Raw genomic sequence first — 17,647 nt, forward strand, 5'->3', positions numbered from 1 at the left:
CTACGCGATTTTTCAGTGCACTCAATTACTCAGATCTTAGCAGTGAAAGGTCTTCAGTATGATGTATATAGATCCTGATGACAAACCAGTATTTGCCCTCTGATATTTGCCCAAAACATTACAGGTTTTGTTCATTTCTGGAAATGTCCAGCAGTTATTCAAGTAGCCTATACTTTCTATATTACATATTATTAATATACACTCGCCGGCCACTTTATGTACACCTGTTCATCTTGCTTGTTAATGCAAATATCGAATTAGCCAATCACATTGCAGCAACTCAATGCACTTACGCGTATAGACATGATCAAGATGATCTGCTGAAGTTGGAGCGTCAGAATTGGGGAAGAAGTGACTTTGAACATGACATGGTTGTTGGCGCCAGACGGGCTGGTCTTAGTGATTCAGAAACTGCTGATCTACTGAGATTTTCACACACAATCATCTCTAGGGTTTACAGAGAATGGCCAGAAAAACTGAAAATATCCAGTGAGCAGAAGTTCTGTGTGAAAATGACTTGTTAATGTCAGAGGAGAATGATCAGACTGGTTCAGCTGATAAAGGCAACAGTGACTCAAAAAACCACACGCTACAACCGAAGTCTGCAGAAGAGCATCTCTGACAACTCTAAACAACACTAAACACTAAAGCATGGATCCTGCCACGTACCAGCGGGTATTTCAGGCTGATATTTTGAGCCTCTTAGGACCAATTGATCATCGTTTAAACGCCACAGCCGACCTGAGTATTGTTGCTGACCATATCCATCCCTTTATGACCACAATTATTTCCAGATAGCAATTTAAGTGCTTAAAAAGTCAACTTATTTCAGTTAGCTGCAAAGGCAACAATTTCAACCTCATTTCAATTAACAAAAATGCTTTTAAAAGTTTCAGTTTCAATTAATTTTAATAACCCTGACGTCGAGTAAAGAGTTACGGTAGACTACATTTATAAATACATTTATGTTTCTCAGAGACAGTAATAACACTAAATTAAGAGCGAATGGAGACTTCTGCTGAAGTCTGTTGTTTTTAGGGCGAAGTTGATCGTTTAGGGTGTAACTAATATCTCCATTAGCTCTCCTGAGCCGTGAAAGAGCAACAACAGACACATTATTAAAGACTTTATCACAGCTTTTATTGTTTATCATACACAGACTGTGTAAAAGAGCAATGTACAAAATATCTATACAAAAATATACTTGTAAACATACATATAGCTTTGGTACCTTAGAGTGTGTAACTTTACTATGTGATATATGTATTGAAATGTGCAATTTAATAAGGCCTTGTGCATACATAGAAACACTTAAATTGCTATAATGACATAAAAGACAATGAGGAATAAACAAGATGAAGCCATACAAACTCCTTCTTAAACTCTGTTTGGGTATATCACGTGTCTGCATGAAAATCTAAGCACTCAAACATTGTGTGGAAGAGTTATTGGACTGGTACTAATATGATTATTTTGATTCTAATGTACCGTGAGTCATTCAGATATACTGTTAATATCAATGACACATTGAACATTGTACAAAAAAAAAATTATGTTCTTCTTCAGGATTGTCGACTTGTTTTCTAGTACAAATATCTAAACATTGCTAAATCAAGATACATTTACTGGAGAAGCAAAATTACTCAAGACTTAAGTCTTGTTTTCTGAAAAATTAAGCAAGCTTTTGCTGGAAAACAAGAGAAAATATCTGCCAATCGGGTCAGAATAAACTTGCTTTCCCTTTGAATTAAGTGTATATTTCTTACCACATTTTTTTTCTCCTGTTTTAAGCATAAACTCACTTGATACATATTTCTGAAAATAAGACACAATGTGTCTTTTCGCTTCTCAAATAAACCAGACTTAATATCTTTAGTCATTTTGCTTCTCAAGTAAATGTTGATTTAAGAATGTTTAGATATTTCGGATTGGAAAACATGACCATAGTAAGAAAGAAAATCATTTCTGCAGTGTAGTCGTAGTTGAGTTGCTTTCACTTTACAGAATCATAAACAATCACGTGTGTAAATATGCTTCAACTACTCATAAACATTAAAGTGCAAGTTTGCTACAAGAATCTTAAAAAAAAGAAAGAAAAAAAAGTTAATCAAAAGTCAGAAATACAGAAATGAAATATGCACTTCATTTTTTCAATAATGTTCAAAATAGGCTGAGAATGATTTAAACACCAAGTAAAAATTAGAAATCATCTATAATGTAAAACATCATATTTCTGATGTGTTTGATTTAAAACGGTGTACCTTTTGAATAACACAACTAACGAACGGTATCAGCTGATTGTAGCTTTGCCTTCTGCAGTTTATAAACTGCATTGTACCATTTTAATTAAAAAAACTGGTTCAAGCCTCAACCTTCACAGACGGTCCTTTAAGAGCACACGAGGAAGTCTAGCATATCATTCTGATGTATTTATGAACATTTCTTTTGAATAGATGCATACAATTTGTAAAAAAATCTGCTCAAAATGTACATTAAAATTACTTCATGATGACAGGAAGTAGGAATGCGTCACAGGAAGCTCTCCTCCACTTCTGGACTTCCAGAATGTTCCGGCAGCAGTTCCTCCCGCTCGGGTTCAGTACTCGGGGTTTCCATGGAGACCGTCTCCTCATCAGAACTTAAAGAGCTTTTGAAGAGAGAGAGAGAGAGAGAGAGAGAGAGAGAGAGACATTAACATCACATATGTTTGAACCTCCAGGGGGTGCTGTTATATATCGTTAGCCTCATAGCATAATTGCCTAAGTCATTTTTTGTTTTTTTCTTGTTTTCCAAAGACATTGAAATATGACTTAGGCAATTATGCTATGAGGCTAACGATATATATATATATATATTATAAATAATATATATATGATCATATTATATTATCACATTATATATATATATATATATTATAAAAATGTTATATATATGATCATATTATATTATCACATTATATATATATATATATATATATATTTATTATAATTATTCCAAATTTTAAACACACATTGAACAAATGTATACCATGAATATGTCGAGTAATGAATGTTAAATAAAACATGCTAAATAAATAAATACACAAATAAATATACACTTCATCAAACAATTTATATTATATATCCTTTATATTTTCTCATATATTATATAACTATTTACGCACATACTGAAAAAATGTATACCGTGAATGCAGATGTCGGCTTGGCCAAGTGAATATATGTAAAATAAATAAATAAATAAACACTTCACATTAAAATTATATATTATTTATATTATATGTATCCTTCATATTTTTTATATATCCTTTATATTTTATTAAATTTTATATATATATATATATATATATATATATATATATATGTATGTGTGTGTGTGTGCGTATATATACATATACACACACACACACACATATATATATATATTTATATAATTTATGTATTCATCTATAGCTAGCATGTATTTTACATGTAAAAATAAATAAAAATAATAATGTATATTCTGTATATATATACCCACATTAACTACACACACACACATATATATATATATAAAATATATACTGATTTATATATATATATATATAAAAATATCATAATAAAAATAATTATAATAATAATGATATAACAATAATATTTTATATATACACACACACACACACACACATACATACATATATATATATATATATATATATATATATATATATATATATATATATATATATACACACATGTGTGTGTAATTTATGTATGCTATTTTTTAAGTTTGAAAGTGTTTATTTATGCCATAAAAGTTAAGTACAGGCTCTCATTTTCGTTAAAATCGTTCCCATTTGCACAGATGAATAGATTATTCATGCAGTTTAAAAAAAACCAAAAAAAACAGAAGTGATCCTCTCTGCATGGAAGAGGAAGAGGTAATGTCTCATCTTTCCTTCATCCTCTGCGGTTTATAATGGTCTGATTTATTTCTGATCACAGGAAGCCAGCGTTACCTCGAGGGGGTTTCCGTCAGCACCGGCTGGTCCTGGGTCTCCTCCTCCGGCTTGGGGTCGGGGATGGGGATGATGTACTCGTTGTGTGGAGCCTCTCCGTCGGCCTGCGGGCGCGGGTTCGGGTTCGGGGTTTCGTCCGAGGTGGGAGACTCAAGAGAGAAGGCACCCGGGAACGGAGAGGGGACCAGCGGCTTCACACGAGCCACCGCAGGGTGATCGCTCTTCAGAAAGCTGTCGCTCACCTGAGAGTATTTCTGAGGGAGAGATGATGATGCTTTCATGAAGAAGATAAGAATTCAGAGCTCACAAACGGTCAAACGTTTGGAATAATTACGAGATTTCAATTATTAAAAGCCCCTAATGCTCACCAATGATGCCTTTATTTGATCAAAAATACAGTAAAAGCAGTGACATTATTACAGATTATTACAATTTGACTACATTTTAAAATGTAATTTATTCCTGTGATCAAAGCTGAATTTTCAGCATCATTACTCCAGTCTTCAGTGTCACATGATCCTTCAGAAATCAGTCTAATATGATGATTTGCTGCTCAAGAAACATTTCTTAAAACTCAAAGGTCTTAGTTTTAAAATGGATCCCATTAGAATAAATTCTGCTTTATGCTTAAAAGTACTTTAGCAAAAGTTGTGACCACAGAATGATGGAGAAAAGACATTTAGGAATATTGCAATTCGAATTGATTTGCAATCTAAGAGGTTAAAAGATGGTTTGTTTAAAATGTATCAGTATGTTCTCTCATTTTTAGTTAAAAATGGCTCCCATTTAAATGGATTATTAATGTATTTGAGTTTGATGGAATGCTTAAATTTTGCTTTATGCTTGACGATTCTCTGCATGTTCCTTTTCTTTGTGTTGATTTTAGAGTACTCGAGTGAAGGACTATAACCACAAAATGACAGAAAAAATCATTTTAGGAATATTACAATTAGAATTACTTTGCAATCTATAATTGAACCATGGAAACGAAACAAGGAACATAAAGGAAACCTTTTTATATCCGTCTGAGAGCATGTTCCCCATCGTGTGCACCAGAAAGGAGAACTCTGGACGCTTCTCGAACTTCTCATCCCAACATTTCCTCATGACCTCATAACTGCAGAGGAACAAACCATCAGCCTTCAATCCGAACCCACCATCACCACATTTATTTAGAGATGCCATAAGAAATTTCCAAAAGCACAATGGCTGTGTTTTAAACGGACAACTCAGCCTGTTACTGAGCACAATCTTATTTACTGTATGAATATAGAAAACAAGGATAAATGCAATAATAAGCATGCAAGCCTATATGTTTACGTAATTGTATGCAAACATACATGTCCTCGTTGGCGTATGAGGGTTTGGCCATGCGGTAACCTCTCTTCAGAGCGCTGTAAAACAACTCGTTCATCGGCAGGTCTGGATACGGGGTTCCTCCTGCAAAATCAGCCATAAAGAGAGCTTTTCATTTCACATTTCACTCGCATAAAACAGGAACAATCCTGTATTTGTAAAAGCAGTTTTTGCTAATTCATCAGTGAGCAGTTATGTGCTTAAAATGGATCGTTTTAAATCTCACATAAAGCAAACATGCCTTATGAAAGAATTTGCTAACACTTTACAATAAAGTCTTAGTTAATGCATTGAACTAACACTGAAAATAATTCTAATGCATTCTTTAATCTTCACATCAAAAGTATCAGTTCATGTTATCATTAAATAATATTAACAAACAATGAAAAGTTGAATTTGTATTAACTAACATTAACGAAGATGAATAAATACTAATGACAACTGCATTGCTCAATTGCTAGTTAATGCATTAAGTCACATTAACTAATAGGATCCTACTGGATAATAAAGTGTTGCCAAATAATTCTTATAGAATGGATGTCATTGCTAATAGTGACATGTATACAGTATCAACTGTGTATTGGTTTCACACTATGAAATGTATTATTTAAGCACAGACCTGAATAAGTAGTAATAAGACAAATTTCTTCTGTTTATAGGAAATATACATTTATACAATATACTGGCTGCCCAAAGTAAAAAGTCCCTACATAACATTGCATCAGATTTATGGATTTGGCAGATGCTTTTATCCAAAGCTTGCATTCAAGCTATATATTTTTTCCCTTGGGAATCAAACCCATGACCTTGGCGTTGTCAGACCATGCTTTTTCAGGTACAATATATAGTATAAGAAACCTCATCAATGTTCATTTCTATTTGGGGATTAATATTTAATGTTTATTCACAAAAAAAAAACCATGACTTCATAGACAGTCAGGAGAAAGAATAAGTGAACTGACTCACCCAGAGTGAAAATCTCCCACAGTAAGATGCCGTAAGACCAGACGTCACTCAGAGTGGTGTACAGGTTATGAAAGATGCTCTCCGGCGCCATCCACTTCAGAGGAAGAAACGTCTGCAGAGAAACACACACCGTTTCATTTTAAAATCACAACTATGACACATGTTTGAATGAATGTGTTGAGGGATCTACGTACGCTGCCTTTGGAGATGTAGTTGTTGTCGTGCATGATGTCTCTGGCCAGTCCAAAGTCACAGATCTTGGCCAGTTTGCCCTCGCAGATCAAAACGTTTCTTGCTGCCAAATCTCGATGGACACACTGACAGAGACACAGAAAGATGTGCTTTACTTTGCAAAGAAATAAAATGAGACACTTTCTCTAGATCAGCAAAAAATGAAATAAAATACTCAGCAGGAGGTTGAAGGTTAATCAAGACATTGTTTTACAGATGGGATGCATTTCCCATTTACAGCAGTAGATGGTGATGTATGTGTTCATACTGGCCAGGGTTATTATATTGAACTAAAACCAAGCAAAAACTTAAATAATGAACTGAAATACTTTAAAATGCTTAACCTTTTTTTTAAAAACTACTTCAATTTTTTGTCAGCTAGTTCCCAGAGCAACATTCTCATTTTCATTTAGTTTAACTTGATAAAATATAAAACTAATAAAAAAACTATAATATAGACATAAAAAACAACTAATAAAAATGCCAAAACTCAACAAAATTACTAATGCAAATTGTAAATTACAAAATAATTCAAAATATTAATAAAATGTATCTCAATGCTACTAAAATAACATGCTACTGGCATATTAAAACATGCCTGACAGCTTCTTCTGAGTGGAACGGTGAGTAAGTGGACTGATATTATTTCATCATGTCAGGTCTAATGTTTTGCAGGTCAACAGATTTAGTACTGTAGTTATTGCAGATGCTCACGTTCTTTGAGGCCAGGAACTCCATGCCTTTGGCCACCTGGTAACTGAAGCCAACCAGGTCACCGTAGCTCAGAACCGGAGAATCACTGATGACCAGAGAATGATCCACCCTGTGACCTGTGACACACACAACATAAATCACATCATTTGATGATGCAAATACAAACGCAAAAAAACATGTAGTGCCATGGCATTCTTAGAAGTACCTTCGAATTCTACCGTTGTACCATCGTATTAGCTTCTAGCATCACTGCAAAAAACTGATTTTCTTCCTTAGTATTTTATCTTTTTTTCTAGTACAAATATCGAATTATTCTTAAAGTGCCCCTATTCTGCTATTTTAAAGGCTCCTAATTTTATTCTGGAGTCTCCTACAATAGGTTTACATGCATTCAAGGTAAAAAAACACATAATATACAGTGCAGCATCACCTCTTTTCTCACAGTGTCTGAAACGGTTCAATAAAGGATTCGGTCTCTCTAAAGCCCTCTTTTCCAAGAGATTCCATGCTCTGAATGGTCAGATGGCCCAGTCTGTCGTGATTGGCCGACAGCTCACAGCGCGTGTCAGAGATGAAACACCCATTAAAATATCTGAAATTCAGGCTTCCTCAGCGCTTGACACACAGTGATACGAACAGTAACGACTGCATAGGTTTTACCGTATTAAATTCCAGCCTGAGTCCTCATCATTAGGAAGTGCATCAAAGTGGATTTGCTTTCGCAGCGCAGAAAACAGCGTCTTCCCGACATGACAACAACATGAACCAAACTTTTCCGGTATCGGCCACAACTACCGTGTTTGAGGGCGCTTAGACGCCCAATAGAGGGCCAACGCCGCTCTGCGCTGTTCGCAGCAGCCAATGACCATAGACTGGCATTATGCAAATTTGTTACAAACCCATGTAAGTTTGAGCAGGATGTGAGGCTGGAATAACTGACGACTCGTTTCAGGCAATAACTGCATTTTCTGCACTTCTTTGATCTTTGAAACTTTGCAGACCTTTTACATTCACAAACAGCTATTACACAGGTAATATGTGACACTGGACCACAAGACCAGTCACATAGGTCACAATTTTGAAATTGAGATTTATACATCATATGAAAGCTGATATATAAATAAGCTTTCCATTGATGTAAGGTTTGTTATGATAGGACAATATTTGGTCGAGATACGACTATTTAAAAATCTGGAATCTGAGGGTGCAAAAAAATCGAAACATTGAGAAAATCTCCTTTAAAGTTGTCCATTTATGTTCACGGTTGTGCTGCATCCACTCACAAAAATAAATGTTTTATATATTTACGGTAGGAAATTTACAAAATATCTTCATGAAACATGATCTTTACTTAATAACCAAATGATTTTTGCCATAAAAGAAAAAATTTATATTTTGACCCATACAATGTATTGTTGGCTATTGCCACAAATATACCCGTGCGACATGTGACTGGTTTTGTGGTCCAGGGTCACATATTGGTAATTTCAGGAAAAAAGCATAATAGGGCCACTTTAAATCAATATACATTTACTTGAGAAGCAAAATGGCTGAAAAAAAAGTTTTGATAACTTTGACTTTATGCCTAAAACAAGATTATTTTTTTTTTTATATATAAAACTCTTTTTTTTTCTTGTTTTAAGCATAAACGCATAAAATTTTTTTTTTGCAGTGATCACTACCACTGTACTGTTTTATCATGGCTTTCTACGTCCATGAGAAGCTGAACTCATCCTGACATCCTCTCAGCTCAAATTAAAACACGTCTCAAGAAATACTCAAACAATTAATAAATGTAGAAATATACAATGAGACTTTTTAGTCTTGATTTAAATAGCGCAGAAACCTCAAGCGTTTCACTTTCATTAAGTTATTCGGACATCCTGTCAGAGGAGGAAGTGAAGCATTAATGAGCATTATGAAAGGCATGATGGGAGCTTCAGGATGTTAGTTCTATTTCTCTGCAGAAGGTTTCAGTGTCTGCACAACTAGACAAAACCTTACAGTCTTACATCATGATGTGAACTTCCACTTTCTGAATCACCACAATATTACAATATTAAAATTAAAGTATAAATAAAGACTGTTTAAACATACTGAACTGTTAAATTTCATTTAACTAATTACATGAATTATATGCAAATCCATGAAGATTAACCAGATGTGGCAGACAGTGCTGCTAATAAATCCTGTGATCGACATTTGGAATTTCAGCAAATATTGAAATAATTGTTTATTGTGATTATTATCATTATTAATAAATGCAATGCAATTAAAAATGCAAAAGTGCAATTGAGTGCAAAAATGCAATTAATATATACTCTCTCTCTCTCTCTCTCTCTCTCTCTCTCTATATATATATATATATATATATATATATATATATATTTTTTTTTTTTACAAATATTCTTCCAAAATAAAAGCTAGAGGTTTTGAAATGTTAAAGTTAAGGATTTAAGACAAAAATATTGTTAACATAGTGTAAAACATATTTTTTAATATATAATTATCAATTGTTTTGTTTTTTTCAGTACAAATGTAATGTACAACAGTAATATATTTATGTCTTCATTTTTATTAGAGTTCAAACTAATATTAATAATAATAATAATAATAATAATAATAAAGACTGAAATGTCTCTATAATAATAATAAATAATTAAAAGGTCTCATTTTCATATGAGATTAAATCTTACATCGCTGTTAGAATTGCCATTTATGTAAAAAAATATATATAATAATTATAATATAATATAATATATATAATAATAATATTTTTGTCCAAGTTGTGCCACCCTAAATCTAAACCTAAAAATAAAAAAACAATCAAAATATCAAATATTTTATCTGTCATGTCATGTGACCATTAACCAACATCAGATAACCCTGAACATGCAAATGTGTTGTAAAATGATTTACATATTACCTTAAAATCTCAACAGGTATTGAAATAAATATTTGACATCAAAGGTTTGAGCTGACAGCAAGGTTTGGGAATGAACGCTGCTGTAGTTGAGTTGGAGGACTGTAGACAGCAGGGGGAGTGTGTACCTTGCTCCTGGTAGATGTCCTGCTGGTACGGGGACTCGTAGGGTGACGGCTGGATATCTGCATACTTGATCGAGTCTGTGAGCTCCTGCATCGGGACATATTCCATCTGCTCGTCTTTAGTCATGTCCATATATCCTCCATCACTCTCGCTGCCAAACGACACATATCTGCAGAGCAAATCAATACAACCCGATCACATCAATCTTACATTATCTAATGTTATAGTCATGCATTATTAATATTCACCATAGTATTTTAAGTTATTTTTAAACGTACACAATCGGTCAAAAGTTTGGAATAATTAACATTTGTTAATGCTTTTGAAAGAAGTCTCTTGACTTAGGTTCACTAAGGCTGCATTTATATGATCAAAAATACAGTAAAAACAATTTGCATTCTAATTTGGTGCTCATTAATTATCAATTATTATTGGTGCTTAATTATTAATAATGGTTCTTATTATTATCAATGTTAAACATTTTAGTGGAAACATGCTTTTTTTAAGAAATGTCTTTACTGTCACTTTTGATTTTTAAATAAATTGCATTTTTAAAATGTATTCAAATAGAACACAGTTATTTTAAATTGTAATAATATTTCACAATATTAGTGTTTCACTGTATTTTTGATCAAATAAATGTAGCCTTGGTGAGCAGAAGAGACTTCTTTCAAAAACATTATCAATTCTTCCAGTCTTTTAACCGTTAGTGTCTATGTGTAGAATAATGAAATCACATAATCATTTGAGAAATAATTCTCGTACTCTTTCCCGGTTGGCACGTCATTATCGTTACAGATCAGGCTGCCGTTGGTGATGTGGTTCTTGTCGGCGTAGGACTGGAGGAAGCTGTGCTTGTTCCTGTGCAGGTAGTCCACCAGATCGCCATAGCGACAGTATTCTGTCACCAGATATAATGGACCTGCGTAAAAAATAAAGATACAACCTGAAAAGACATCTCAAACCAAAAGGTCTGATCTAAAGAGATCAGTGGCTTTAAAGGAACACGCCGACTTTTTGGGACTTTGCTCGCAGCACCTGAGAGAGTTCGCTCAGAGTTGGAGTAAATCACTCCGCAGAAGTAGCAGTGCTTCGCCTTCTGAGAATATAGTTCCCAGTATGTATACGGTGAGAAGATGGCTGTGTCTCATGTGACCATGTTATTTGTATATAACAAACTATTGTATATAACAAACAAATTGACTATACAAATCACAACATGTAAATAGGAAAATGTTGGCGTTATTTTGTCACTTTTGGGAGCAGTATGCTAGCTGGAGCCATTTACCTCCAGTCTTTGTGCTAAGCTAGGCTAGCGGTGGGTGCGTCAGACAGGGTTACAGCACGCACTGAGATGAAAAGGGTATGTATGGACTTATTTATTTAATACGGTGAATAAGCTAAAGTCCCAAAAAGTCGGCGTGTTCCTTTAACCCTCTGGGGTCCTTCGGGTCCAAATGGACCCGAAGCGTTTAAATAAAAAAATGTAAAAAATCATAGCTTCATCGGAATGGTCCGAAATTTGGTGACTTTGTTGGTACTTGGTATATGAACAACCAAAAAAATTGGGGACAGGATTTGAATAGTCTAAGTGGTTGTAAAAAAAATTGTCACACTCAGGACCTTCGGGTCCAAATGGACCCACCATAGGAAATGAATGGGAAATTGGCAAAAATGTGAAAATGCAGAGTTTTTTTGTGCGTACAATCTACAAATCAGCCACGATCCAGAAAAAAAGCACACAACAGTGAAGGGGTTAATCTATAAAACATCAAGAGTGCAAAACAGACACATCCACACACACACACACACACACACACACACACACACACACACACAAACACACTTTTATACACATACACACTAATAAATTCAGATTACAAAAATCTGTTTTGAATTTTTAAAAATCACAGCTTCATCGGAATGTTACGAAACTTGGTGACTTTTATGGTATTAGGTATGTGAACACACAAAAATATTGGGGTCATGATCCAAGCACGTCACACTTCTGTTCTTTGGTCAAAAATGACCCCCATAGGAAATGAATGGGAAATTGTCAAAAATATGAAAACACAGAATTTTTTTGTGCATACAATCTACAAATCAGCCAGGATGCAGAAAAAAAGGACTCAACAGTGAAGGGGTGAATCTCTAAAACATCAAGAGTACAAAAAAAACCACACACACACACACATTTTTTTTTTATAAAAATAAAATAAAAAAATACATATATAAAAAATGTCTATTATATTCAATGGGAAAAAATGGGTCATAATTATTGCATAAATATTAATTAAAATCATAAAATTATCTCAAAACACCAAAAAAGAAAAGAAAAAATATTATAAAAAACAAGTAAAAAAAAAAATATGATTTTTTTTTATATATATATTAATCCCGCCCTCCGGGTCCATTTGGACCCGAAGGTCCTGAGTGTGACTGTTAAACGAAGGACCCCAGAGGGTTAAACATTTAATTTGGTTAGGCTAAAAAACTATATTACTTGGGAGAAAAGGTGTCTGCTTTCAACTAGTGTTCATTTTGCCAGTTATTTTTTTCATTTAGTCTCAGTCCTGTATTAAATGTCCTTTTTAGTTGTCATAATATTTAATCAACCTCGTCCTGTTTTTGTTTGGTCACGTTTTATTCAACTAAATGTCTTAGTTTTTAGTTGATGAATAGCATAGTTCCACATCATTCTCCTACGCTGCTGACATAGTAAACACAGCCCAGCGCTTCTTGGTTCTACGTCAGCTCACTATTGGCCGGATCCTGCATCAGCATCATACGCATGTGTCGTAGTGTTCCCATGACCAGCGTCGGCCAATAAAGAGCCTACGTTCTGACGTAGAACTAAAGAAAAATTACGTGGAAGAGAAGAGATTGTTGAATAATGCCGTTATTTTTGGGGGGTTTTGTGCACAAAAAGTATTCTAAAGTCCCTTCATAAAACATTAAGGTTGAACCAGTGCAGTCACATGGACTATTTTAACGCTGTCTTAACTACCTTTCTGGGCCTTGAAAGTTGCAATGAAGTTGCAGTCTATGGGGAGCTCTCGAATTTCATCAAAAATATCTTAATTTGTTTTGCAAAGATGAACGAAAAAGCTAGAGGATTAGAAATGTTAAAAAACTTGAGGGTTTGAACATTGTAAAGTGAAGGATTAAAGACAAAAATAGTCTGAGAGAGGTCTTAGTTGGTATCAGCAACAGCAATCTCATGAAAAGGTCTCATTTTCATATGAGATTAAATATTACATCGCTGTTAAAATTGCTAAAATAATATTTTTGTCCAAGTTGTGCCACCCTAAATCATTTTAAAATAAAAAAAACAATCAAAATAAAACATTTGCTACTAATGAAAAAAGATACAAAGAAAGAAAAAAATGCAATTATTTTATCTGTCATGTCATGTGACCATTAACCAACATCAGATAACCCTGAACATGCAAATGAGTTGTAAAATGATTTAAATATTACGACATGAGGGTGAGTAATTATTGACAGAAATTTCCTTTTTGGGTGAACTAACCCTTTAACATCTGGCAACCACAAGCATGAAAGCTTGTAGAATTATTATTATATTTAACTACATTTTAGTCTCGTCTTTTTTAGTCAATGATATTGTTGATATAATCACAGTTATCACGCGGTCTCATCATCGTCTCATCTTAGTTACGGAAAAAGAGGTTGTGAACGAAATGAACACTACTTTCAACAACCCTCGACCGTGTGCTGGGTGAGTGCTTGAGTTGTTTGCTCACCTTGTTTGGTGCAGGCGCCCAGCAGGTTGACGATGTTCAGGTGAGGACCCAGGTGACTCATGATCTTGAGTTCAGACATCAGAGCTTGTGTCTCGCTTCTCCGTGCCGTCGCTTCAGTGACGAGAGAACACGAATGACTACAACCAATCAATAACACTCACATACCTGTGCTTAAGTGTGTGTTTCACACGTACATTTGAGCATTTTCACCGCCACTTTAGTGGTGGTTTGCGAACGGCTGAGACCATGCGCCGTCGCCTCGACAACACGCCCAAACGCTCCAGATCCCAACGTGCGACCTGAAGAAACAGATACATGTCAGTAAATAAATCACCTGGACATACAAACACTAAGGGCCCTATTTTAACGATCTGAAACGCAAGTATCAAACTCGAAACGCAAGTAACTTTGTGGGCAGATCTCGGGCGCTGTTGCTATTATACCGGCGGGATAAATGACTCTTGTGCCCGACGCAAATCTAAAATGGGTTGGTCTGAAGTAGCTTCATTACTCATAGGCAGTGTTGGGTAAGTTACTTTAAAAAAGTAATTAGTTATAGTTACTAGTTACTTCTCAAAAAAAGTAACTGCGTTAGTAACTGAATTACATCATTACAAAAGTAACTAATTACCAGGGAAAGTAACTATTGCGTTACTTAAAAAAAAAAAAAGTTTAAATATAAGAAATTTCTTGGATACCCCCAATATGAAATGTTAAATGAATTAAATGTACACTAAATAGAACATGCTTCTTAAGAAATGTACCATAAATAAATAGTAATAGAAAATATAGCCTACATAACACATACACTAGTGCATATCATTAAAATGATAAAACTCACACACCTTTACAACTGGTAGACTGTATTGCCTACTTGAAGTATTTTCTTCCTCACAATATTAAGTTTAACAAAAAGTGCTCTCAATATAATAATGAACAATGTACCAACATAAATAATAATAATAAAATATAATCTTTTGGGGCTTTATTTTTATAACCTACAGAGAACGTCATTATCAGAGGTTAGCCAAATTCTAGTCGTGTTTGCCGCACAACAACCGGTCAAACAAATAGCCATGTTTGAACGTTCCCTGCAGGTTATTTTGGAGTTTATGTTAGGCTATATAAACTAATTAAAACATTGCATATGATACCAATATGCTACAGAGATTATTCTAATGCTGAAATGTGTAATTTATTTATAAATAAAGTATTTATGCTCGTTGCTCGGACACATTCGGTCTCTGTCGCGCACTGTCGAGCGCGTTCTCGGACACACTCGGTCTCTGTCGCGCACTGTCGAGCGCGTTCTCGGACACATTCGGTCTCTCTCGCGCACTGTCGAGCGCGTTCTCTGACACACTCGGTCTCTGTCGCGCACTGTCGAGCGCGTTCTCGGACACACTCGGTCTCTGTCGCGCACTGTCGAGCGCGTTCTCGGACACACTCGGTCTCTCTCGCGCACTGTCGAGCGCGTTCTCTGACACACTCGGTCTCTGTCGCGCACTGTCGAGCGCGTTCTCGGACACACTCGGTCTCTCTCGCGCACTGTCGAGCGCGTTCTCTGACACACTCGGTCTCTGTCGCGCACTGTCGAGCGCGTTCTCGGACACACTCGGTCTCTCTCGCGCACTGTCGAGCGCGTTCTCTGACACACTCGGTCTCTGTCGCGCACTGTCGAGCGCGTTCTCGGACACACTCGGTCTCTCTCGCGCACTGTTGAGCGCGCTGGCTCGCGGCATTCGCCTCGCTTTTGTCCAGTCCGGCGCCTCATAAACACACACACTGGGAGAAAACCGCTTCAGTGAGCTCAATTATAGTAACGCCGCATTTTTATTGACAGTAACGGCAACGGCGTTGTAACGGAGGAAACAGTAATTAGTTTGATTACTCGTTACTGACAAAAATAACGCCGTTAGTAACGCCGTTTATTTATAACGCCGTTATTCCCATCACTGCTCATAGGTGTGGTTTGGGCGTAACGTGAAATAAACCAATCAGAGCATCATCTCACATTCCCTTTAAGAGCAGGCACGCTTGTTCCATGGCGGATTGCTATTATAACGGCGGATTTGCCAGGCGCACGCCAGGAGCAGTTCACAGCCGAGGAGACCGATGGACAGAAAAGTGATATTGTATGGGGATGGGAGAAACCCACCCAAATTAGCTTCGGTTAAACAGGCGTATGATAATTTGGGTAAATGCGTAAGCTAGATTTATGCTTATTTTTTACATCTTCATGGACACCACAATGATTTCCCTCATGTGGAATATTTTTCCTTGTAATTATGTATGAATTGCAAAAATGGCAACTGCTGTGTCTGTGTGTAGATGAGAGAAGCAAAGTGTATGCGCGTTGTGCACATGCTACATTATGGCCAAGCATGCGCCCTTAAAATAGCATCTGAACGCGCCACTGAAAACGCACCACTGACTTTAGACTAGGTTTTTCCTGGTCTGTGGCGGAATTGTTTTCTGAAATGGCAAATTAGCACCAGGGAACGTTTGCGCCGGAACACGCCTCCTCTTTTCGCTGAACCGCCCCCGGGAGCGCAAGTTCATTCCCTAATTTACCGACGTGCGTCTGTGGAGGGAAAAGTCCGCTGTGCGCGGGTGCAAAATAGGGCCCAAAGTGGTAATTTAGTATTTTTGACCACTTTGATTGTCCAGCAACAGGAAAATCTGATTAGAAAAGACACTGAAGTAAGTGTGGTGGATCAGTGTGTCCTGTTCTCACCCAGAATCAGACTGTCCCGTGGCATCTCCCAGGCCAGGTCATAGGGCAGGTGAATGGGGTCAACGTAGATGTACTCGTGTCCATCTAAACTGACTGATTCAATGACCTTCCACCTGATTTCATACCGTGGCTTCTGCAGGAAGAACAATATAGAGTTTCAGTTTAACAATGTTAAATCTGTAGCAGTCAGACAAGATGTGATGTCACTGACCTTCCTCCACACAGCGATGAGGATGATGATGGAGATGATGACGATGACCACCAGTGCTAAGACAGCGGCCAGAACTGCCACCTGAGAAAACAACGCTGGACAGAAAAGATGAAAGTTTTGAAATCTTCATATAAAACACATTAAATACTGATTCTTACAGCTGAAGTGAATTTTTTTTGGGGGCACATTTTCAACCACATTTTTATACAGAAACACTTTTCACCATCCAATCAATTACTAATGGACATCAACATATTTTTATTTTAATAAAAACAATTCATAAATTATTTATTTACGGTTAAATTAGGTTTTTGGTTGTATTTTCAGTCACCTGTCATATAGAGACATGTTGAATTATATCACCCTGATTTTATCTTGATAGACAGAATTAAGAGCTGTATCTGTATCTGAATATCCAGCTTCATTCTCAAATAAAAAAATAAAACATTTTTGGATGTATTTTCAATCACTTGTCACATAGAGACACATCTCACTATTCAATCAATTATTGAGGATAAAACCATTTCCTGTGCTATTTTTTTTTTGCATCGAATATCCATTTCACTTATGTCAATATGTCAAATAGGAAGTCAAATTGGACAATACGGAAGGTTCATGTTGACTT

At 35.8% G+C, this 17,647-nt stretch overlaps 1 protein-coding gene across 2 annotated transcripts in view; it reads right to left on the reverse strand.

Moving 5' to 3' along the window:
* Positions 1-1,115: 1,115 nt before the first annotated feature.
* Positions 1,116-17,647, reverse strand: part of pdgfrb (platelet-derived growth factor receptor, beta polypeptide) — a 48,280-nt gene continuing 31,748 nt past the window's right edge. For both annotated transcript variants that reach the window (XM_084430598.1, XM_084430597.1), the window contains 13 exons: positions 17,023-17,117; positions 16,812-16,944; positions 14,269-14,373; positions 14,075-14,185; positions 11,076-11,232; positions 10,313-10,479; positions 7,262-7,377; positions 6,511-6,633; positions 6,317-6,428; positions 5,335-5,434; positions 5,006-5,111; positions 3,995-4,248; positions 1,116-2,647 (listed from right to left, as the gene is read on the reverse strand). In XM_084430598.1, the coding sequence (XP_084286724.1) occupies positions 2,530-2,647; positions 3,995-4,248; positions 5,006-5,111; positions 5,335-5,434; positions 6,317-6,428; positions 6,511-6,633; positions 7,262-7,377; positions 10,313-10,479; positions 11,076-11,232; positions 14,075-14,185; positions 14,269-14,373; positions 16,812-16,944; positions 17,023-17,117 (1,697 nt within the window). In that variant the 3' untranslated portion in view covers positions 1,116-2,529. The remainder of the gene's footprint in view (positions 2,648-3,994; positions 4,249-5,005; positions 5,112-5,334; positions 5,435-6,316; positions 6,429-6,510; positions 6,634-7,261; positions 7,378-10,312; positions 10,480-11,075; positions 11,233-14,074; positions 14,186-14,268; positions 14,374-16,811; positions 16,945-17,022; positions 17,118-17,647) is intronic.

This window comes from Rutilus rutilus (assembly GCF_951802725.1).
Source record: "Rutilus rutilus genome assembly, chromosome: 14".
Taxonomy (NCBI): domain Eukaryota; kingdom Metazoa; phylum Chordata; class Actinopteri; order Cypriniformes; family Leuciscidae; genus Rutilus; species Rutilus rutilus.